The sequence below is a fragment of the Lepisosteus platostomus genome, chromosome 8 (genome assembly GCF_059453375.1).
Source record: "Lepisosteus platostomus isolate fLepPlt1 chromosome 8, fLepPlt1.hap1, whole genome shotgun sequence".
Taxonomy (NCBI): domain Eukaryota; kingdom Metazoa; phylum Chordata; class Actinopteri; order Semionotiformes; family Lepisosteidae; genus Lepisosteus; species Lepisosteus platostomus.
This window is the reverse complement of record NC_142618.1, coordinates 3,025,990-3,050,531: the sequence shown is the minus strand read 5'-3', so window position 1 is coordinate 3,050,531 and position 24,542 is coordinate 3,025,990. Positions and strand designations below refer to the sequence as shown.

The 24,542-nt window shown below is 48.1% G+C and overlaps 1 protein-coding gene across 3 annotated transcripts in view; it reads right to left on the bottom strand.

The window, feature by feature from the left end:
* Positions 1–23,341, bottom strand: part of rock1 (Rho-associated, coiled-coil containing protein kinase 1) — a 65,552-nt gene extending 42,211 nt beyond the window's left edge. For all 3 annotated transcript variants that reach the window (XR_015940692.1, XM_088642053.1, XM_088642054.1), the window contains exon 1: positions 22,291–23,341. Coding sequence is in view for 2 of the 3 variants with exons in the window: in XM_088642053.1 (XP_088498179.1) it covers positions 22,291–22,383 (93 nt within the window). In the remaining variant the exon portion in view is untranslated. The remainder of the gene's footprint in view (positions 1–22,290) is intronic.
* Positions 23,342–24,542: the final 1,201 nt, after the last annotated feature.

The following is a 24,542-nucleotide window of genomic DNA, read 5'->3' as shown; positions in this document are numbered from 1 at the left end:
CACTTAAATCTATTAAAAACTATTTTCAATGGGTGTTCACTTTTAATATTGATCCTGGCAGCAGGAACTTTATTTCCATGTGTATCTCTTTCTCATCTTAGCCACCACTCTACAAAAACATGGACACAGACAATGCTGAAGTGAAGTACAGCTTCTCAGTGGCAGGTGGAGATCGAGCACGTGCGGGCTCTTTCTGGCTCGCACTTTCCTTCAGGGTGGCGTGCAATGAAATGCACAAAAAAAAAAACTCGAAGGGACCATCGGTTTCAAAGCCCAGACAGAGCTGCAGAGGGCCGGGGCTGCAGCCCAGACCGCGCAGTGCCTGCTGGGCAGTGAGGCCGAAAAAGCCTGAATAAAAACACAGCCTTCTGTTCAATCATGCACGTTTGCATAACTTCCTGCCTCAGGACGGGCTGAATTGCCACAGCTACATTCCTCAGCAGGCAAGCACACGTCAGAGAGCTATTTTAAGTATGTGGCCGAACAAGTTCCCAATGAGATGTGAAATCCAAGGCCCAAGTCACAGAGTGCACTCTGTTTTCAATTAGGAATCCTAGCAGTACTCTGTTTCATGGCATTAAGGGCTAGTTTTTTCCAAGAAAAATAGGAAATCTAAAAAGCTGTCACCAGCCAGCACCAGGAGCCTTGTCACTCCTGCCTCTTTCCGAAAGAGGGGCTACCTGCCCCTTTCCCGAACCCCCTGGAGGGCAGAGCAACCCTGTGACTCCAGAAGTGACGTGTTCTTCCTGTACATTCGCAGAGTTCCAGAATTACCCTGATATCTTCGGCACACCTCAACAGTGCAAACAAAATCTCTGAGATAATGCTCTAGCGATCAATGTGAGCCTGTCTTGTTCAGGAAATAGATGTGATTTATTGTGATTTTAACCATAACGTATACTCATAGCTACACACCTACCCCTGGCAATATAAGTGCTTAGAGACTGGTTCCTTCAATGTGTTCTAATCCCTAACTTTCCACGACAGCACTGCCCCACGAATAAAGTTAACCAAACAAAACTTTTAACGATATGCCAAAACTCAGGCTTTAAGAGTCCAAATGGCCCCACAAAGGATTCCACTTGCTAATTAACGATTATAATCAGGGAAATTCTTTTAGAATCTTTTTCCAGCCAACCATAACGGGATAATCAGTTCATCGTGCATGTTGAAGAATGGCTTCGGACACCCATATTAAGATTCAGACCTCAGAAAGAAGTGAACTGAAGTTATTCTACATATATTTGAGCGGTCGTATGCTGCTCTCGCAAGAATTGCCCAACACAAGGATCAAGGCAAGGAAACAAGCCACGAGCTTCGCCCCTTCCAAAGAGGGTCCTATCAGCTCTGACCAGCCCTGCTATGTGTGTAGCCACAGGCAGCTCACACTGCTCCTGGGCTTTGGTTTCTCACAACACATGCCAGAGCTGCCTGTCAGTGTCAGTCAGGTCGGACACCGGCGGCTGAGTGCACCCAGGCAGCGCTGAAGACGAGCCACGACTGCAGGCTCCGCGCACGATAAGATCTCAACATTGACAATTTTGAGGGCAATGCGTTTTTCATTCAGGGGAACACAAGTAAAAATAATTGTACATAAAAAATGTGCTTTGTATCTGCTATTACATGTAGCAGTGAGAAAGACGTACAGCTACTGTCTCACACTAACGGTAGGTGAGCCTGCTCACACCAAAGCCGCTATTCAATTGTTGATTTGGCACTTTTGAAGTCGCACACGATTTGTTCATGACTACAGGCGAGTGAAGAACTACAGACACTTCCACAGCGAAGCCTGCAGAACACATGAGCATGACCGGCAGGCAGAGCGCAGAGCGCAGAGCGCAGAGCGCAGAGCGCAGAGCGCAGAGCTGGACGTCACCGGCCCATCTCTCCTCTCGGCCCCAGCAACGCAAGGAAGCAAAGAGAACCCCCCTCGGCCTCCGGAGACGATAAAGGAGAAGGAGAAGGAAGAGGGTATTTCTCACTGGGGCGTTCCAGAGGCGGGGACTGGCAGGATGAGGTTCACTTGGCACCAACAGCACAGCTTCAGAGCAGAGCGAACGTTTCTCCCTCCATCCCCCAGGGTTAATTCCACACAGCAGAGCGCATGCAAGTCCTCCACCTACTGTTAGCCACAGGCTCCGGACCAAGCCTCAAAACCTCGCCGCCCGCGTCCACGAAAACGAGGCCATGTCGAACCTGCAGCGGCTGTGTGGCTTGAGGAGGCAGCCAATGCTGCTCATGCCGTTCCACACTGCACCTGCCGGCTGCGGCTCAGCCCGGGGGCCGAGATCACCCCTCGGATTTCTGCTGGAACGGGGCTCTCGCAGTCGCGTCGGGCAACGGTCACAAAGGGGCCAGGCCGACTCGGGACTCGGCGATGTGACGGTGGCCTCTCGCCATCTTTGACATTTTGCCGTTCAGAACCAAGGAAGACAATCATGTGTGGCAATCAGGTGGCGCTGGATACCTGTGGTGAAGCGGGTATTTTGTCACCTCTCATTAGGAAACACTGAGTCAGCGGAAATACAACAGCTGCGCCGGCCTGCCGAACCATTACAACATCTGTCACACCAGGGGCCTTTCCAGATGACGCGCAGAAAGCCACACTGAGCTCACAGCCAGAGAGGGGGACGGCGCAAGAGAAGACGTCCCCAGCAGCGGGGCTGGAGAGAGGCGAGGCAGCCCTGTGAGAGAACTGCCCTCCGCCTGGGACTCACAGGAGTCTGCTACACGGCTCACCAGCGTCCCTCACCTTGACAGGGCCTACAAAAACAGGGCTCTATTTCTCTTCCAGGAAAATGGGTGTCAAATCTGAGGTTTACCACAGGCAACAAAAGGCACTATCTGCTGTGGACTTTGTGCACATAATATTAAGAGTTTTTCTGAAATAATTCTCAAAGCACCTTTCTTCATTAAAGTCAAGAACACAAAGCTTCTGCAGGAGCACATTTTTATTTTTACAATATACATTTAAAATTCTGTTTTATGGGGGGGGGGTAGGCTTCTCTTATCTTATACATCCTGTTGGGGACTGATCTTCCCAAGGCAAATATTACATATGCCCCATAAATTCTGAGTCACCAAGTGTTTAGTTTGTCTAACCACACCAGGTGAGCTAATGTATCTCTAACTTAAACAAAACGTGCTGTACCCACTGGTGTTACCAGGAATCAGAGGAAATCAAGCTAAAAAGTGTGGATATGGAGCTTTCTGTAGTTAATATGGACAAACCTAAGATTGGTAACATTACTTACTAATTCGTTTTGAATTAAAATTAAGTTTTTTAAACAATACATACATCAATGATACTGGTTTAGGCTTATTGAAACTGGTTCACCCTGATGAGCAGAAGAGAAGACTCCAGGTAAACTACCCGAGCTCAGACAGCGGTCAATCTAATGTCTATAAGACCACATAGCTGTCTAAATGTCCTGCTGGTACAGCAGTAGTGATCACTTTAACTCCTGCTTTACTTTAATTACAGAGCTATTAAAGGCATGTCCTTTTGCCTTTTCATTTTTTGAGACTTTGACCAAGAGTTAAAACAATGGAATAAAATCTCCTTTACAAGCAACTTATTCTATTCTGCAACGTGCAGCATCATTTCAGGATCTCACATAATCTCCTTCTATTGTTATCATCTTTGCTCATGTAAATTGATGTCACTGCTTCAAAACTAAAGACTGACCCTGTCTGTGACAGTCTAGTGTTCCGTGTCCTGACAGATTCCATCAATATTGTGAACTTAAGAAAAGCACAAAAAAAGAAGCAAATGGCACACATGAGTCAAAAGACCTCAAGCAGAACTGTGAGCCAGTTTGACCTTTGATTTCTTCAGTGCTGACATCACTTCCCAGAGATCGGCGAAGACACACCGGATTCAACAATAACTTGAGGCATGCCAGGTTAATTGTTCTGTTTAACGCCCTTCCAAATAGGGACAGGGTGTCTTACATTATTAAACGGCTTTCAGCTATGTTGTTCCATGCACATCAGAAACCTTGGTGCTGGCCAGATGCTGCATGATTCACAAACTACATTTCAAATTGATTCATTTATGCTAATCACACAGCCAGGGGCAGTATTACACAGAGCAACATAAGAGATAAGTATCTCATTAGCTGGGTGGCTGCGACTGTTTAGATGCCAGTGATAGGGTAACCGAAGTTACCATTTAAACCTCCCTCTCCAACCAACCATGGCATCTCACCCCTGCCTGTTCTCCATTTCAGCCAATCGAAGCGACTTCCCTTGAGTTCGGCCAATCAACAAAGAGGCTACCAGAAGCCCCAGAGAATCTGATTACTAATATTGTTCCTCAAATTAGTTCGGGCCTATGCTATGACAAGAAAGACTGAGAAAAGGGAAACTGACAGCGGTGGTTCCTTAATCACAGGAAGTGAAGTAGACGTACATCATTAGGGTCTTAAAAAAAGCCTTATGATCTGACAGAAACTGTCACTGGGTCCACAGCATGAGAGATTCTCAAACCCACAAGGTCGCAATGTTCAAGCTCTAAGTCTACTGTCATATATGGTATAAGGAAATGCTATTTAGCTAGATCTCAGACGCCAAGTAGTGCAAACAACAATACAACTGTGTAAGAAAAGAAAAACAGAGCGAACAGGCAGTGTGCAAAACAACAACAGGTAACAGGCAATGTGCAAAACAACAACAGGTAACAGGCAATGTGCAAAATCATTCGTCAACAGAATGAAATAAAGGCTAGAAAATGATGGGGAGTGAGCTTCTTGACATGTGTGTTTGGGTTTTGATAAAAAGAGAAGGCACTGTAAGGATTCAGCTCGTATGTTCATCTATGAGAGAATGAAGGAGCACAAAAAAGAAAAGGCCCTGGGCAGTGTGTTCTGGAGTATGAAGAGGGAAATGTGCCACTGCAATGGAGAAGGCGCCTTGCCCCTGTTCTGCTCTGAGCAGCCGAGGGCCAGAGTGGGCTCTCATCCACCCCCAAGACGTGCTAGAATGAACCCACTTCCTCCCCACTGAGAGCTGGTGACTTGGTAGCGTTCTGGCGCACTCTGGCTGCCGTCGCATCATCCAGGTGGGGCTGCACACTGGTGGTGGTGGAGGGGAGACCCCATTACCTGTAAAGCGCTTTGAGTGGAGTGTCCAGAAAAGCGCAATGTAAGTGTAAGGATTATTATTATTATTCCTTCACTCACAGTAGGTTCAGAGCAAGCAGGGGGAAGCAAGACCAATGACACAGACCTCATTCAGCCCCAACATGCCAAAGGGCTGCACCAGTCCTCAGCAGGTAAGGCTATGGCTCATGCCAAGTCTAAGTAACTGTTGCAGGTTAGTAAGTAGTAAGTTTAAACCCTGACAGTCTTCTGTCATTCGGATATAATTTTAGAGATTTCACAACTGAATGCCGCTTCATTCTGAAACCTGATTTTCTGTTTGACTGCTTCAGTGATTGCTCACCAAATTCAAGCGCAGCGCTGTCTGCCCAATAGTGCTCACAAAGCAATGTCACAGCCTTTCTGTGACAGCACACACGCCCAGCTGGATTTGCAAATCCGTATGGAACTCAGGGCTCCAGTAGTTAAACCTTTCTTGCCTGCATTTCTATTAATTTGTATCTGAACCAATGAAAGATGGGCTTTGATGCTTCATTAAGGAACACTACTGTCTCAAGCTGAGGTTTCACTTCTTGTCACCAAGCTAAGAACATCCGAGGCCCAGTAGTGCGTATCAGTGCAGACAAGAGCTACACACCACACACACACACACGCGCGCGCGCCAAGTGGACCACAATACTGCAGACAGGAATACAAGACTCTCACGAGAGACCGTCTTGTGACGCACCCCTCAGTCCGTCCTGCCCGACATGAGATTAAACTTTAACACCTGTTCACCACACAGAAAGGCAGTTTTCTACGTGAAGAACGTCTCTTCTGTGACAGTTGCTCGCTCACAGGCAGGCATGCTTTAATTCAGCGTCGCAGAACAGGGCTTGAAATCGACGTTTCTGAAGTTGTCTTTTTGATCCGTTTTTTGATGTGGCGACACTTTCGATGCACACTCGACTTCGCCCTCTCTGAAATCTAGCCTGGAAGTGCAAACTGAGAGAAGAACTGCACACCGCCCCAGAGGCAAGGTGAGCTTCTTCCCACCGGGTGAGCGAATAATTAAGAGCTCTGGGTGGAGGGGAACTTTCAGATTTCATATTCCAGCTTTACACTGAAGGTGAATACCGAAGGCCGGTCCTGGACCGTAAGCCACTCTAGTACTCTCGCATATAAGACAACTTCTCAAAAATGACAACAGACAAGGCATATGATATAATCAGTATGTAGTTTACCTGCTTGAACTTAGACGCCGTTCCGACAAGAGTTTTTAGGAATTGCTGTAATTGAACTGTTGCCCTTTTCTTACTGTGATCCTTCCACAACCCGGCATCTCATACTGCTAAGGCTGGGACACTGTATGAGAGCTGCAGGTCCATCACTTACCTGCTGGAGGCCAGGACTCCTGCTACACCAAAGGAGCTGCATCTCCCCGGCTCACCACATGCAACTCTTTCCCACAATTCTCACTTCATTCTTAGTACTTCCAAGATCACAGAATGAAATGTTATTGACATAAATTGTTAACTAGGGGGACAGGGTGACTTTGTAAATTGCTTTTGGTTTTCAGAGACTTCTCTTTCAGCAACGCTCACAAAAACGAATCGTTTTGCCCAGAGCCACATCAGGATCTGATGAGAGCCGACAGTCCGCTGTTCGCAGCACGACTAACTGCTCACTGTAGCTGCCCCAGACAGGGCTCCAGTGAAACTAAATGACATCTCAGACAAAGAAAAATGAGAGCACATTTCTGAAAGAGGCCAAGTCGGGTCTCAAAGTGCAGAAAATATAGGATGTGTTCTGATTGCACATGTAGAACCACAACATTCAATCAGTACATTTACATTCCTTCATGCACTCAGTCAGATAATTGCAGTGCTATGAACAGGTGAGTCTACTGTTGATCTACTTTAACAATGTGGCTAAACTGGTCTAAACAGCAGACTATCACTGTCTACAGCTGACAGCCCAGAACATTTAAAATGGGTTCTTTTAAAATCAAACTCAACTCTCACTGCATTTTCTAGTTTCATAAAAGATCTCCCCTGGACATGTTATGTTGCGTTAGTGCCTTTGTTAACTCTCCTTTTAAATGCCCTTCATGAAGGCACTGTCCGTGTAGTTACAACATGACCTGCTGCTATAACTATAGTGTGTATTTCTTAAAGATCTGCATGTATGTCTAAAAGACCTAAAAAAATTTTTTTAAACAGAAAAAAAAAAGATAAGCACAGATTCAAAGCATCAGATAAGTGAAGTATATCGCATCACAAATTGCAGTCTATGTTTCAGTTCAAATTAAACCTATTAGCTATTTCTTGCTATGTTAGTTCTAATATCTGAAAAATATTTGGTGAGCTATGAAAAGTTGGGACAGTAAAAGTATGCTACAAGCATATAACTGCAGTTGGTATTAACAGACTTCGATACTGCTGGGTGGCAATGAACGCTTGGTATTATTTTCCGAGTTTAAGGCTGTGTCAGTAGTCGGGTTAAGGCTATAAAACGTGAAGCAGACCAAGTCTTTAAACAAAGGATGCTCTACAATAAATGTCCAGTTACATTAAAGCTTCCAGTGTGCTCAATCACAACAAGGAAGACAGCTAGATATTTTCATAATAATACACGCTTCTAGGCTTGCACAACACTCTTCCAATTCGCTCTTCCAGAGCTTTCTGACTTGCGCATGGACCATCGTATAAAAGTGATCACTTTCCATTTCCTGGTGCAAAGACTATTTCCTGTAGAAGACTTCACAGTTAGAATGTGTGTCAGTACAGCCCTTTTGCATTTGCTGTCATTTATACCTCACTGTTCAAAACCTTAAGCTTGAGCTTCAATCAATATTTCTATTAAGAAGAGAAATGCTAAAAACCTCATGTTTTATTCTCGACTGAGAGAACTTAGAGCCCAGTAATAATACTACTAATTTTCCATTTGAACATTTTCAGCACCTCTATTAACCAGCGTAAACTGACCAGAGACCATTTCAAAAGCATGTTAACGGAGACAGGAACTGTAATCAGTTTGACCGGAAGCAAAATGACCATGACACAGGAAGTGAAGGTGACTGGGTGAGACAGCGAATGATACACTAAGACTACACAAGGAACAGCTTAAAGAGGGAGGTAGGGATTCTGAGTTTTGGGTTAGTGGTTTTAATAAAAGTGGTTTTTATACCTTCCTATATTCTCTTTAGCTCTCTTACGTCTAAAGGAAGTCTGCATATCCATTCTTTTTGATGAAAAATGCTTCAGCATTTAGATTTCAGATATGCTTTGATCCATCATGTACATCACTTGAATATGAATGTCAAAAGCTAAATACATTAATAAAAGTTATGCCTGTTTTTCAGTACCTTTTGAATACAAACTCCAGTAAAATGAAAGGTTACAAGAGAGAGAACCCAGCTGGGAGATTTTTGTTTTTCCAGAAATGTGTATGCTCGCTGTGTTATAAAGCATTTAAAGGGGACAGGTGTCAAGTCCAATGACTTGTTTTGTGTGGTGTCCAGGAAAATATTTGGAGTCTGGCTGATTTATATCCCTTTACTGACACTCAGCAAAAGTAGCTGTGTAGACTTATTGTAACATGACATAGGCCTAGCTGAGAAAAGCAAGTGATAAGTCATTTCCAGCAGCATTGTGACATTAAGCCAGAACCTTCACTGATATTATTCTTGACAACTGCTTCAGTTCTAATCGTCAGATGAACTGAAATAAGTTAAATGAATGTTATTTTAAGTGAAAAAAACATGTTTAATTTTAATCAGAAATAGAGTTCCAGGTTTGAGGTCTATTGAGGAGAAAATGCTAAAACATGGTTTGGTGATGATGTCAAACATGGTCTACTGCTCTCTCTTCAGTTACTCAGCACAAAAACTGGAAATTTAATATTAATTTCTGGACCTAATCTTTTATTAGCCGTTGATGGGAGTTCTGAGTCTGAGTCTAGAGGCTTAGAGTACGTGACCACTTCTTTACTTTTCACACAAAAAACCAGAGGCCTCGAGAGTGAATCGCTCAATTCTTAGGGTTAATCCCTGCTGTCATAAATTCATCACAAACCACCACACGAGAGCCCAGACAATCCTGCTCAGCTCCAAGAGCTGCCACCCTGACCCCGTCCCACCACCAGCCACACTAAAGGCCCCGTTACCAGGAGGAGCGCCTCCTGAGCGTCCAACAGATATCCGTGCAGAATCTGGGAGCTTCCCGGAAACCGAATGGCACCTCCCTGTCAGCAGGGAGTCGGCCGCTGGGAGAGCCTCCTGACTTTACCAGCAGGCTCTGCTCTTCAGATCTGGTCGCTAGCCCAAGCTCGGAGCTTCACTGAGACATAACGACAGGCACACTCCTCCTCCGCTGCACAGCCACGCAGGTTTATAAAACGTGTTACAACTCAATATTGCCGTTTTGGAAATTGCCAGTTTGATTTAGAACTGGCACCAGACAATCACTGAAACACTCACTTTCCAAAGGCCGCATACTCATTACTGTCCCACAACATGAGATTTAGTCTCCTGCACAGAGAGCCATATTCCTCCTGATCTGTGCTCCGGAGAGACTGGTATTTTCCCCTTAACCTCTCCATGTCGATTATGCTCTTACTAGAAGCCTGGCTGGAGACTCCACAGGTATACATCAAAGCGGCAGGTTGCTATCAAGTCTGTTAAAGTAAATCAGTACACGCAACTTCAATAGGGCGCAGAATTAAAGTACTTCCCACATAAACAATTAAATACCAATAAAAAAAGAACTAGGCCTATTTCATATAAATCCAGAGCTGCTGAATTTGACAAACTTCACAGACTCAGGTTTCAGAGTGTTTTTGCGGTCCACACCACAAAATACCACAGGGATCCAGCTATCACAGAAAGGTGGCTCTTTTAATCCAGACCTTCCACTCATTCTTCCTCCATCGTGATGTTTCAGTACTCATTTCTTCTATTACAGTTGTTGGAGCACACTTCGCATTTCTGTAAAAGACTGCAAATGAAGCAGCTAAAAGCCAAGGCTATACTTGGATACGTCACCTTAAACTTTCAACCTTTCCGCACAAGACTCGGCGCGCGGGAGCGCTAACGTCAAGTGTCTGCACACGGCTGCCAACGTAACGCAGGAAAGCAGTAAATCTGTCTGCTGCTTATGCTGGCGGATCCAACTAACGAGCCACTCCAGGTCCCTGACAACTCCACACTTAAACACAGGAAGAGCCTCAAGAGTGTTTATCCTCGGCTGGCGGGCTGCTGCAGCTCCAGGTAGGCCGAGCGCTAGCCTGTCCTGTGCTGCGCGTCGAGCGGCAGAGCCAGCGGGCACCCCGCCGTGTCCGAGGTCACCAGCCTCCGGGGGACAGGGGGCGCTTGGTCCAGCCCCACAGATAGGGCCGGACCCCGCAGGGCCACTGACCTCCGCGGACTTCCTCTCGCCTGGGCTGCCTAACCTCGACACACATGTGCTGGCACAAAGCGGCCCACAGCCATATATGGGAAAAGTACCTCGCAATACAGTTTCTCGAAATGAATCTTTACTGTCCTGGTGCAATAGATCAAATCTGAATTTACTTTGGCCGCCCTCCCCAGACTACTGTTGAATATTTTGAAAAAGAAAATGGTCAAGTACGCTAAAATACAAATACTGCTTTCTGAGAATGATAATAATGAAATTCTTTTTAAGTCACTGTACTGCTTACTGTGTTAGAGACGTCTACATTTGCAGTACAGCTGAGGACTTCTTACTGTTTCCATAAACAAGGTACACCAAGTCGACACTCCCAGACTTCAGTTTGACCCTAAACTCAACAAGTAAGACACAGAAGTGGTTTGCTGAAATCCATACACAACGAAAGTTTTAAACAGCTTACTGGAGGAGGCTATCAGGACAGTCAGCTCATTTTCTTGCTAATCTTACTGAGCTGCAGATCTTGCCCATTTTCTAAAAGATCCCAGGATATCTGCTTCACCAACATGACTGTGCCACCCTCCCACAACCCTTTGTGTAAAGATACACGCCCCATTCTCAGACTATTCCTTAGCTCCCACTTGTGACCTCTATGCCATGTTTCACTGAAGAAGTGCCCCGGGCATAAAGCGTGGCGAGACTGGGTCAAGGTCTTCGCGATCTCTGAACAAGAACCAGATGCAACTTCTCCTGAGTCACTGCTGTATGTGAAAGATGCCCTCTTAACCCAGCACCTCTGGCAGGGAGCGCTGTAAAACACAGAAAGGCAATGCAGGTCTTGTACTTTCCTGCAGCGTGAACAGAATATAGCTGTCCTGTGAATCAGCTTCAGCAAAAAAAAAGTTACACGCCCTGCTTGGAGTCACGTCAATATGGACGCAGTTACTCAACTCCTTTAAAAGCAAAGCAACAGAGTCTTGTTTGTAGAAACCAGCAACCAGCCGGAATAACAAAAGACTGTTTTGCCAAGGGACTCCTCCTATCTCAAGACAGCCACACCAGGCGAGTTCCAACAAATCAATTCTACTATTACTCCAACCACGTAAACATTACATCGGCTTTCCCCAACGTGTGATTACTTCTTTGGTGACTAGCAATTAGGATTTATAAATATAACATTTCAAGACGCTAAGAAAAATATTTCGGCAACAATCTGTGTTTTGGTTTCGCGGACCTGATGCTGCACCGAGAGAGGAGGCCATTTTGTCCCATAAAGAGGCGGCACTGGCAGAGCGGAATTTTTCAACCCCAAACTGTTCCGGGACTGGATTCCGAAAAAGAAGGGGGGGGTGGGGGGGGGAATAGGGAAAGGGGCCGGCTCCCCTTGCACGTCAGCAAACGTTCCGCACACAATTCCAGGAATCCTCCCTGGGCAGGCTCACACCCTCCGGCCCCGGCAAGACACCGACGCGCTCTGCCACAGCGGAGAACAGCAGCCCTCGCCGTCAGGCCGACGGGCCTTGTTTTTGGCACAGGCCAGCGGCAGCCAGGCCAGGGCGCTGCGTCCGAGCCCGTCTGGGGCGCAGACCAGCCCGGCTGGCCGCTGCCTCCAGGAGAGAGGAGCTCAGCCAAACGCCGCCGCGAGGAGGGGGTCGGGGCCGGAGCGCTGGAGAGGAACGCGCGAGTGCCGAAGGCTAAAAATACTCCCCAAACGCTAGCCGTGGAAAAAACACCATAATTGTGCTTGTAATAAAACCAAGAACAACTTTCTGTCTCAATTTTTTCTGGGAACCTCTTAAAGAGGCGGGAGATGAAGAGAGCAGCAGTCGTGTCGGCCTCGTTGTCTTTCGCGCGAGAGCGCAGCAGAGGCGAGGAAAGGGCTCACTCCGGCACAGCCGCCCCCCACCTCGTCCTCACACAGTCCTTAAGCATATGTGAAGATCCCAGCCTCGCGGTGAGACACCTAGTCTGTCCCCAGCACAGGAATACGAGCACAGCTGGACAGCCACTGAAGTCCGGTCGGGGGGAGTTGTGAGGTAAAGGAAGATAATGAGAAAGAAAATGCACTTTTAATGCTAAAGCCATATGAACATATTCCGAGAAACTTAAAAGACCACCATTTTTCAAAAAACAAATGACAACCCCCAGGTACAGCCATTTGCCGAGTTGAAAATGCGAATGATTAAAGTCACTGCATCTCCAATATCCGGGGCTCTTGCAGCTTTTCCCACATTACCAGCCCCATCAAATCCACAGGACAAATCCCAGCGGCTCCCTTCCGCTCCTGCTGTTGACTGGCTTCCCAGCAGGGAGGGGCTTTCGAACCGCGGACGATCCCCGTGCGAGTGGAAGACTCCGGAGGGAGGATATTCCAGCAGCCACAGAGGCCCCACCTGGACACCCTGACCTCCGACCCCTGCAGCGCCAGCAGGACTGCAGGTCGTCACGGCAACAGCCTCACCTGCGTCACAACCGCATCCCTGCTGCGTAAGACCGCCGGCGCAGGGCCGCTCCGCACACACTGTATCACAGCAGCGCCCTCGGAGCCCACTGAGCACACCCCAGGAGCTCGTGACTGATGACCCCTCCAGAAAAACTTTTACTTCTGCTGCCTTGCTAAAACAGACAAACCACACGTATTGAAACACGAAATGTGGTTTGTGTTTGGTCTGATTTAAAGGGGTTGGTCAGTTGTGGCAAGTCAGTGTGGGACTTCTGTTCACTGGTCCTGGGAGTGACGAGAAAAGATTTTGTAACGGGGCTCCAGGTTAGGAGTTCAAAAACTGAGCTTTGCTGGAGGTCCTAATGTCAAGCGTTTTGATCAGAGTCTGGAAGTCTGGTGGATTGTTAGTTGGTGAATCCCTGAAAGGCACTGTGATGTTTATACGCTGATTTTGAATTTCATTTTCACTGTTTCAGCTGTCCCCTCAGTGTGTGAACAGGAAGCAACATGTTTTTTTTCTTGTGGTTGACTGCTTGAGAGCTCACACGTATGCCGGCTTGAATGTCGAAGTGTCTGAGTGTCTGACAAGAATATTGTTCACATTGGTAGCCAAACATAAACTACTAGTAATTGTACAAAGGAAGAAAGAAAATTTTCTTTAAATGAAGCTAATATGAATGATGCAAATTTAACTGGGAAAACACAAGTTGTAGCTGAAAACCAAGAGTTAACTGTTTTTAATGTTAATGTTTTTCTAATTTTATATTTCATAATTTGTCAGAACGTCACTCTTCTCCTTGAAGGTGAAAGAGCAAAACATTAAATGAGAGCTTTAGCATAAGCAGGCTCTATCCAGCCACATGCACGGTCTTCACGAGAGCAGCCAGTAAACCAATTCCTAGATCTCCTGTCTGAGCAAAAAATGCTTTCTGCATGAGAAGAAAACCAACTGCAGAAATGACCACAGCACTTGGTCAGCTTTTAAGATCACATGGCCTCAGCTTTCATTTTTACGCTGACGATACTCAAATATACATCCATACCAAACCCGACACTGATGTGGCTGTCTCTATTCTATCTAATTGCATCTCTGACATAAAAATTTGGATGATTTAAAACTTCCTTCATCTTAACTGTGACAAGACTGAAGTCATGCTTATTGGTACCCCCCATCAACTTCGTAAAGCCAGTCCTGTAACCCTATCTGTAGATGGCTCTGTACTTGAGCTTCAATCAAAATTGAAAAACCTTGGGGTTATATTCGATTCTGGCTTAACATTCGACCCACATGTACAGCATACTGTCAAAACATCTTTTTTTCACCTTAGAAATATCGCAAGACTACGCCCTATGCTACCATTAACTGTGGCTGAAAAGCTGATCAACATATTTGTATTCTCTCGAATTGACTACTGCAATGCTCTACTCCCTGGGGTATCTAAATCTACTCTGAACAAGCTGCAGTATGTCCAAAATTCAGCAGCCAGAATCCTGACCAGGTCTAGTGCAAGTGTTCACATTACTCTTATCCTGGAGTCCTTGCACTGGCTTCCGGTCAAATTCCGCATAGACTTTAAAATCCTCATGCTCACCTATAAGACTTTACATGGCTTGGCACCTCAATACCTGTCTGAACTTTTATCGCCCTACTCCCCACCTCGCAACCTCCGCTCTTCAAATTCTGCCCTCCTTACTGTCCCCCAAGCCCGTCGACATTGTATGGGCGACAGGGCCTTCTCCTGCTATGCCCCCAAGCTCTGGAACTCTTTGCCCAAGGATATAAGAGAGTCACCTTCTCTAAACTCCTTCAAATCCAGACTCAAAACCTTCTTCTCCAGAAAAGCCTTTACTTAACTGGTTCCATTCTTCACCCCTCTGCTCTTCTTAATACCACCTTCCACGGTCTCCTCTATTGTTATTGTTGTATTGTTGTAATTATAATTGTGTCCTATCTTGTGAAATCTTCTTATTTATTGTTGTAGTCTTCTTATTTATTGTTATTGTCATCCTGTAAAGCGCTTTGAGAAGCCACCTTTAAAGGCGCTATATAAAATAAAGTTTATTATTATTATTATTATTATTATTTACTGCTTGTTATTTGCAAAGTTCTGAAAAGTAACTTGTGTAACAACATGGTGCCATATTTATGATTTTTTAGAACAAATACACTGGTTTTGGTGTTCTCTGTGGCTTAACAAATAATTATCCTAATATCTTTTATACTGGTTTTAAAATCTCAAAATCTAATAATCTTTACTACAACGATAAGCTTCTAACCCTACTGGCTTGGAGGCCTAATAATGCAAGTACCAAACTCCAAAGTTATGCCAGTGGGGAAGGTTTCAGCACACAAGAGTGGCACACAATGTGGCACACTGAACAAGCAGTGACACACATTGTTATTGCTTATTTATCTGCTTGACACTTTTATCCAGAGCGACTTACATCTGCACCCTCCTGTACAGCTGAGCATTCAACTGGAGCAATCTGGGTAAAGCACCTTGTTCAAAGGCACCACAGCTGTGTATCGAAACTGCAGGCTTCCAGTTATGAGTCCAGAACCCTGACCACTGCTCCCCACTGCTGCCAGCGCACTCATGAGGACATCTCAGGCCTTAATGCTCCATCTTCACGAGCTCTGAGAATGCAACTTTCATTTTTAGCTCCAGCAGCACAGGTTGTGGGGAAAAAAAAACCTTTTCGATTTGCCTCTATTACTACATCTCCCATCTGTTTTACAACCGGCCTGTAAAATAAAAGACACGTGGAGGCGGCGTGTCATTATTTGAAGTAAGGGGTGTGAGACTGAAATAAAACAGGCAAAGTTCATTACCATTACAGCTTACCTAATTATCCGAATCCGAACGTCCTCAGGCCAACGGTACAACTACAATGTTCTGCTCTAGTGCTGTAGAGCACACAACACCATCTCTGCCAGTCAGAAATGGCCACATAGTCAAAAGTCAGGAAGAAGACAAACTGGCACAGAACCCTAGGATATATAACCATCGTTACCACTACATAATTCAGAAAACAATTCTACTCTGAAAGCATGTCCTTATTTGGGGACTTAAGGTGTTTGCAGTAGGATTGTACAGAAAAAAGGAAGAACAAGAGCTCCCTTCTCCCTGGCCGCAGCCTCTCTGAGCAGCGAGTCCCGCGGAAGCCTGACCGCAGCGCTCCTGCGCTGAGCGCCGTTAGAAACGCGGGCCGGACCAACGGGGCGCCGAGCTGCTCACAAACAAGCCGCTATTTGATTCGGGTGGAATTTTATAAACCTGTAGGCGAGGCGGGAGAGGGGGGTGGGGAGATAAGCAAAGAGCTCCATTCATTGATCCGCGGCGAATGAAAACCGACTGCTCAGGCGCTCTGCTGTAGGCCGTCTGCGAGAGGCATTAATCATCGTTTAAGAGTCTTAATCGGTTTGTCTTCGCTGGAGTCCGCTCTTCTGTTCCCTGCCGAAAGTCACCAGAAGCCGCCCGAGCCCGACAGCTTGCTAGAGGCAGGCGGCACACATCCGCACTGGAAAGCAGAACAATCTGCTCCTTTACCAAGCCCGGCAGCTTTAAAAGCCACTGTAGGCGGCTCAATACCTCCTTCATGAACTGCTGCGGCTCACTCCGGAGGCCCAGGGAAACTGCTCACACATTCCCTCGCTCACCGCGACCCGCCCCCCCATCGAGGGCACAAACTCTCAGATCCCGGGAGAACTAACCGGACGCACTTTTAAACAAACGCCACCCGCACCCCTTCTCCACGCACAATGGACTTCTGAGCAGGTTCAGCTCATTCAAGCCCTCGCCAGCTTCCTCCCTGTAGATCACAGCTCCACCCCCCCTCCCCTCACAACGTAAGCAGGGCTGCGCCTGAGACAAGGCCTTTCAGGCCTTGCTGGGATCAAAGACAGCCTAACCCCGATTTCAGCCTTCAAAAATACCCTCATTATTGAAATGATTCACGCCTTTTCTTGTATTCTCATTAACTCTGCCATCGTACGGTCAAGAATCGACTCAATTCAGAAGTGGCCACCTCCATCTCATAGTGCACAGCTCATTGCAATGTTTCAAAATTGACTTTCAAAAGTCTGGGGTTAAATTTGGGATTCAAAAGGAAACTGCGGGGCTCTGAAGCACTGCTACCGGCAAAGCCGCCCACTTCAGCGGCTCAGGCCTGGCTGTCTCTTTTGCCAGTATAACGCCGGGATTCCAGAAGCTGCCGAGCACAACTCGCCACACAACATCCTCTAAAGGTCCACCCGCGACCACGGGGGTCACTCACGCCTGCCGACTGCGAGGTGGGCGGCGTGGGGAAGAGCCGGCTGGAGATCCGAGGAGAAACGGGAGCGGGCAACATCCGGACGGGGCTGCTGAAGACGAGGCTTCTCTCCCAGCGGGAAGGAGCTCGGGTGAAGGAATCTCCCAGCGCCCAGTCCGGACGGTCTCTTGGGGGAAAACAGGGACTAGCGCTCGCCCGTCGACTTGGCTCGATCAGTCTCGTGGGGCAGGTCGGCCATTTATACCTCCTTGTCATACAACTAACAAGCGTCATTCCCACTGGATGTGTGTAATGAGATCTGTTCAAGCCCGTGAGCTATAACATCACATTTAGTGCAGCAAAATTTGCATAGCTAGAGAACTGTGAATCACAGGAAGTGGGTGACAGGTGGGCGTCTGCCCTGCTTAGGAGCAGGAACGCCGGAACAGGTGGATATAAAAGAAAATGACTGATTCCTTTTTTCCCCCCAAAGGGCAAGGGCCGACATTAACACATACAAAACCTCCGAACTTATCTTTACAGTCATACGGTCATTATCACACACTGTGCAGTCTAAAAAACAGCTCCACGGCTCCGAGGCCTGGCAGCCACCTCACAGCTCCAGGGCCATAGATAATTTCAGCTTTGAGCATCTGCATGTTTCAGTGGCTTCACCAAGTGCTGAGACTTTCTCCCTGCTCCCAGAGACATCCTGGCTGCGTTAACTGTTCCTCTCTTCATGGCCCAGCGAAGAGAGAGGGGGAGAGCAGGTCAGTGCTCTCAATCCTGCCTGCCACCCCATGCCTTCTTCCGCAACATGCAGCTTTCAGATAACTAAACTGAAGGCTATGCAAGACTTCTCTCAAAACCATGAACTCTCCTGCCACATGTTCACTGCTGTAACAATGCAAGTGACCTGCTCAACACTCAAGTCCAGAATGACCCCCCCTCCATGACATTTTGTGGCAGCAATTGCACGTGTTAAACATCTTGAGGAGTCAAAGACCGGTCAGTGTTTTGGTGCACAGCTTGACATCTTCCAAAGCTAAACCACCACAACTCAGCGTAAGAGGGAGGCTGGGACTGGCAGTAAACTGACAAGCTCAAAATGAAGTTCAAGAGAAATTAAAAGAATTGAATTAAGAGAAATTAAGACCGTTGTCAACTTTCCTTTGTAGATTCCGAATACAGATTGTTCTCCCAGGATTGCTAAGTGCTAGCTAGTGCAACAGAGCCTTGGAATGCAGAGGGACCATCTCTAACCCCCTCAAGGGAAGAGCTTTCTGTGTCTAATGGCAGGGCTGCTGGCATGTCACTATATCAGGCATTCCTCCTCCGGCAGAATGCAAGTGCTCACGCTTCAGTGCAGGACGTGACAGTGAAGGGCAGGCAGAGACAGCGTCTGGACAGCAGGTCCGGATTCCACACCAGGGACACCTCTCCCCGTCACTTCAGAGCAACTCCCTAAACTTCACATACCGGATCTCCGTCTGAAACTACAGCACCTATAAAATCTGCAAGGACTGCACTGTGAGCGCTTGAGAGTTCGTTAAAATGTAAAGAAAAGCTCCACACTTAAAAACTGCAACCAGCAAGGTTCGTGTTTTCTGTCCGACTTCTGTCGATTCAGCAGAAACGGAGGGAGGAAGCTGGAAGACAAGCTGTTCTCTTTTTCTTTCAGTGCAAAGTCATCCGGAACAGCCCTGCGAGGATGCTGACGGCACACGTGTGGAAAACTGCCCGATCCGAGTGAAGGAAGGAGGACACGATGCCACATTACACACCCAGACTCTTCAGCACCGAATAAAACCAGCAGAGGAACAACCCACTTCTGTTCAGGGGTCACAGGGGTATGGAACTAATCACCCGTCCACACGGAGCATGCAGTGTCACCGGGAGCGTTCAGGTAGTTTCGAGGAGGTGCTTGGATTAACATACCAACAGCCAGATGAGGAGGATGGACTGAACGGCCTCCTCCCATTGTAACCATTCTTAAACCCTTACTACGCCACCCAAAGGAGTCAGTGTGGGACCCTTCACGACACACTTGAAGATCAGATGAAGATGCTGGCGGCTTTCAATCAAATACTGACAGTTTCTTTGTGATTTCAGAACTGCCCTCTGAAAGGAGTACTGAAGGGATGGCGTTTCATTCCTACATGTATAACCATTGGAAAGGGCACGTCACGCCTCTCGCAAAATCAGACAGAATTCTGCAAAAATCCCTCTACCTTGAAGATTCAGAGGTTTATACTGAAAGGCAGGATGTAAGAGCCTTACAGAGACCCTGAAAAGCCCCCTTTTTAAAAAAGCAGACATGTTTGAGCTTCTCCTTCAGCTGTTTCTGAATAAAACAAGGAAAGAGGCCACGAAATACACCACCGATTCATTAGAGAGCCCTAGTCTTTGCATTCAAGCCCTTTGTTGAAGCTCTGGATTGGTTTTTGGCAGCATCTCCTGCAGTGAGCGAACACTACCCAGGAAAGTGTGAGCAAATATCTCAGGCACCCCTAAACTGAGCAAAACCCCTTGTTTCTCCCTCTGAGTGCACAGGTGCTTGTTACACAAGTACCAATGCCACCAAGAGTAACAGACAGAATAACTTCACATCTGAGGACTGATTATAAGCCACCTTTTGCTTCTTACAGGGAAGACATAACACACAGTAATACAAGGTAATGACTGGCCAACAGGAAGCTTCTACATACGACTGGTCAACTGAGAAGAACTGACAAGAATCCAAGATCACCCCCAAAATTAGGTCACCTTTACATCCTGCCTGCATACATCATCACGATCTCTCTTTTAAAAGATGAAATCAAGTCATGCGAACAGTACACTGCAATCAACACATTCAGAATCCTGGAATGCTTTCAGACAACAAATACCAGATATGACTTATGGCATAACAAAACGCTGTGTGGGATTAATCGGGGTGCCAGCGGGCCCCCCAACAGGCCCTCAGCCCTGGAGAGCTGCTGATGCTGCTGGGGTACGTGTGTCGCGATAATTACGCTGGCACGCTGACATGCAACAAGGGGGGACCTGCGTCGACTGTTCCGCTTGAACTCAATCGCCACAAAAACTGAAGAGTGGACTCGCTGCCCCAGCGCCATCCTCCTCCACAGCCGAGTGTTATTTGCAGGACCTCCGACCGAGCGGATGAGAAAGATCCTGTTTCTGTTGACTTCCTAGCCATACGAGCCATGTCGACAATCTCGCACCCAGCTCTGCTTCTGCATCTCGGGGCTCGGCGGCTCACACCATCTCCGACAGCTCTTGTAGGAGCCGACGCTGAGATTTTCCTTCTGGAGCAAGGCTTCTCCCATGAATGACGCCTCTCGCGCACACACGCGCACCTTCGGCAAGACGAACCCCGATTCACTCAGGAGTGAGCGCCAGGAATTCGACTAGCCGGGGCTCTCAGAACTCATGGACTGCCCTCGTGCGAATTAGGATTTTGGAATGTTTTAGGCCAAACCGAGGATGGAAAAAAAAAGGGGGAGATCAGACAGGCAATCCTGGAACTTTCCAGACGAATCTGTTAATGAAACCTGACACACACCCTCAACGTGCAGCTTAAATGCCATTTTCCATGAGTATATCGCTGGAAGCTTGAAGAGTCTGTCTAAGAAGTGCATCGTTATTACAGACACTGGAACTTAGGCAGGACAAAGGGGAAAAGAGGCACTGAGAATCTTCCCATCAGTCCCACCTCACTGAGCGGAGGACAGAACAGGCCGGAATGTTCTCAATGAGTGGACCAGAAATCGGGCAGCCCGGTGGCCAGCACTGCGGACTCGCAGGGCTGGGGCCCTGGGTTCTGTTCCCGGGGTGCTGTCTGTGTGGAGTCTGCATGTTCTCCCCGTGTTTGTGTGGGTTTCCTCCCACAGTCCAGAAACACACTTGTGGGTTAACTGGCTTCTGGGAAAACTGGCCCTGGTGTGAGGAAAAATGGGAAAAAAACAGCCCACTGGCTCATGACAATTATCCCTACCCTAATATTGAACAGGCCCCTAAAAAAAATCACTTTCCAAGCAACAGAAGTTCCCCCTTAACTCGTGAGTCGCTGGCTCGTTTGACAGCTACCGTCAAACAAGCATTGAGCAGCAAACAAAGTTACGACCCGGCTCAACTGTAACTGCAAAAAAAACAACACCACCACGTACTTAACGGCGGTTCAGCTGTCGTACAGGAAGGAGCACCGACTCGGCCACCCTGCCCAGCCACTGCAGCCGGGGGCGGCTCTGCGCCGGGGCCTCGGGTGGTGACGGTCACCCCGCAAGGCAGCAGCACTGAACTATGCTGTAACGGGCAAAGCGGTATCCGGGCCCACTGGATCACCGCCACCCGTGTCCCCGTGGTCCGAGTGGCCGTGCAGGGCCCGGCTGGACACGTCCCTGTGAGTGTGAGCTGCCCACGGTGTCCGTGTGACAGGAGCAACAGGCTGGCAAAACACGGTCTCGCCTACGCATGGCAGTGTGCTGGGGTGTTTTTTTTTTGGGGGGGGGGGTTCTCTTTATTTAAATAATTTCCGATTGACGATTTATCACCAGCTTAGGGAATCTCAGTCCGACAACAGGAACTGCACACAGCTTGCTTGTAGGTTAAAATGCTCTGAGAGAGAGAGAGGGGTTTTTTTTCCCCCTGTGTGGGAGTGTGAATGACTACGTTAGCCGACGCTTCTGAAGTGTCTAAGTCGTGCAACAACAGTAAAAAAAAAGCACATTTCCAGGCGAGCACCAGACATCGGGTCTCAGCGGCGAGCAGGACTGTGAACACCAGAAACGCATAACACAGAAGTTATGTCAGAGAAGAAAACGCCAGTGCTGTTCAGTCGCACACACCATTGCGTGACACGGAGGAGCTACGTGGTTTTAACTCCGCACAGTCGAGTTTTTAATGTCTAACCCCCAACCCCAACCCCCCCGGCAACTGGGCAGCGAGCTCATTAAAATGCGATCACTAAACAGAACCGAACACACCCGTGCAATTCATTATTATTATTACTACTTTTTTTGCAGTATCATTTGAAACGAGAGAGAGAGGGGGGAAAACCCCAACACAGACAAGACACACACACACACACATCCCGGACACTCACCAGCAAGCAATCGGTATTAACTTCCGATTTGGGATCCTTGAGCATGGCATCGATCTTTTCAAACCGAGCCTCCAAGCTCTCTCCAGCGGACATTTTTGCTGTCAGTTCTGGGGTTTTTTATTTCTCTCTCTCTCTCCCTTGTCCTCTGGGGCACGGCGTGCAAAGCCTGCCTCCCTGGGGTCGGGCCGGGTCGGGTCGGGTCCGCAGCCGGTCAGACCCGCTTCAAGAGGCGAGCCAGCCGCTCACAGTCGGAGAAACCTTCAGCCAGTGCCCGGCGGGTCCAAAGCCACATCTTAAGAGAGAAAACTGTCTGAGCCGGTCCGCTTCTCCTGCTGCCCTCCCGCAGCCGAGCTGGGCTGACAACTTCACTTCTTTTTTTTTAAATAATAAAATGAAATAAAATCAAAACACGCAGCAACGGATCCTTCGCTCTCTCTGGTCCCCGAGTTTCGCCCTCAGGGCTACAGCCTCCAGACGCGGAGCACGGTCATTTCGCTCCCACTCCCCCCAGAAACAGCGAGAGCCGCAGCAGGATGAGAAGAGGCAGTTAGCATGATTCACACAAGATACCGCACTCACGGCCTGGCACAGCTGGGTCGGAGGGGCCCTGGAGGCAGCGAGAACTTTTTTCTTTTGCTGTTGTTTTCTGCCTTGCTTGTTTGCTTTTTTAAATCCGAGCGTGTCTGACAGCTGCAAAAGTAGAACTGACTTGGTGGGTGGGGGGTGCGGTGGGGAGGGGGGGGGAAGGAGAGAGAGGAAAAAAAAAAGTAGTAAAAAAAAAACTTCAGCCCCTGAAAACCGTGCTCGGTTTTACAACACGGCCCCGATGAAACATGTCGCTCCGGGGGTCACCTCGCCGAACAGCGCTCAAGCTCCGCGGCCCAGGGGTGTCGCCAGGGCCGGCATGCTGGATCCCGAGGCTTCCGAGAAAGGGCGATCCGGCTCCCGAGAGTCGTTGTTATTTTTCGAACTGCAAAAAGTGCCCGACTTTCCCTGCCTCTCTGACAAACATGTCCGCCTTCCTGTTCAAACAGCCGGAGAGGCACAAGCTCGAGCTCGCGCGCCACTGCGCAGGCGCCAATGGCGTGGGGGGGGCGCGCTCGGGACGGCCCGTGCCCGTGCCCGTGCCCGTGCCCGGCCGTCGGGGCCGCGCGTCGGGAGCGCGGCCCCTTGCCTGTCCGCCGGGCCGCGCTGTTACAGTCGTCTTTTACAAACCTGTTTCGGTGAAATATCAAACTACGGTGAAAATGCAACTGCAAAATGTGTGTGGCAGAAATGCGGAGGTTAGGGTCCCTGAACCTTGGCTGTCGTTGCTGTGAGTAGCTAGGGGCGCTCAGGAATTGCTCCAGTAGATGCTATGCTGTATAAGCTGGGTCTCCAGCTCGTCACTGTGAATGAAAAATGATTATCTGGCTTGTTGAATGTGCTAGGAAGGAATCACAGGGCTGAGGCAGAGCTGAACAGAGGAAAGGGTGAGGAAGATAACGTTATCGGCTGAAAAATATTTTTCATGGGTACTCTGGGGATCCACAAACAATTCAATGCCCTTGTGCATATGACAAACTGAACTGCCCTGAAACGGAAGATAAGAGGTTCCAAATGGGATTTTATAAAAGGCTATTCATCACCTTTCATAAAACACTCGCTTAAGCCTGGTAAGAATTCGTGTGTGTGGTAAGAGAAACTCTATTCGTAACCATTAGTTTTACAGTTATTAATGATCTCAATAGATCATTAATAATCAAACTGTCAACAAATTAAAACTTTCCGAGTGAGGTGCTTGTCCGTTGTCAATCCGTGCAAGTGGAGGATGGGGCTGGATTTGCGCAGTGAAAGAGTCCCTCCAGGCCGACCCCTTGCTGTTGTCGTTGTCGTTTCCCTGTCCCGGCTCTGGACCTGCGGAGCCGGAGCTCAGGGGCCCACAGTCCCTCCCAGCGCCCCTCGCCGCGGAGATCCCCACTCGGCGGCACCGTGCTTCATCCTCCCTCTGAGATCCGCAGGGATCCTCTCCCCCAGATGAGAGTGTCCCCCGCGTCCCGCAGTCCTTGTGTTATCAGGGACACCAGGTGCTGTGTCCCCTTGTCCAGCCCCAGCAGGATACCACCATCGCAGACAGACGTCCAAACACCAGTCACAACAACATGAATTGTTCATCCATCCTCCCATTTCCTAACTACTTCTTCCAGTCCAGGCTCACAGGGGAGCTGGAGTCTATCCCAGCAAACAACAGGCAAAAAGCAGGGTACAACAGT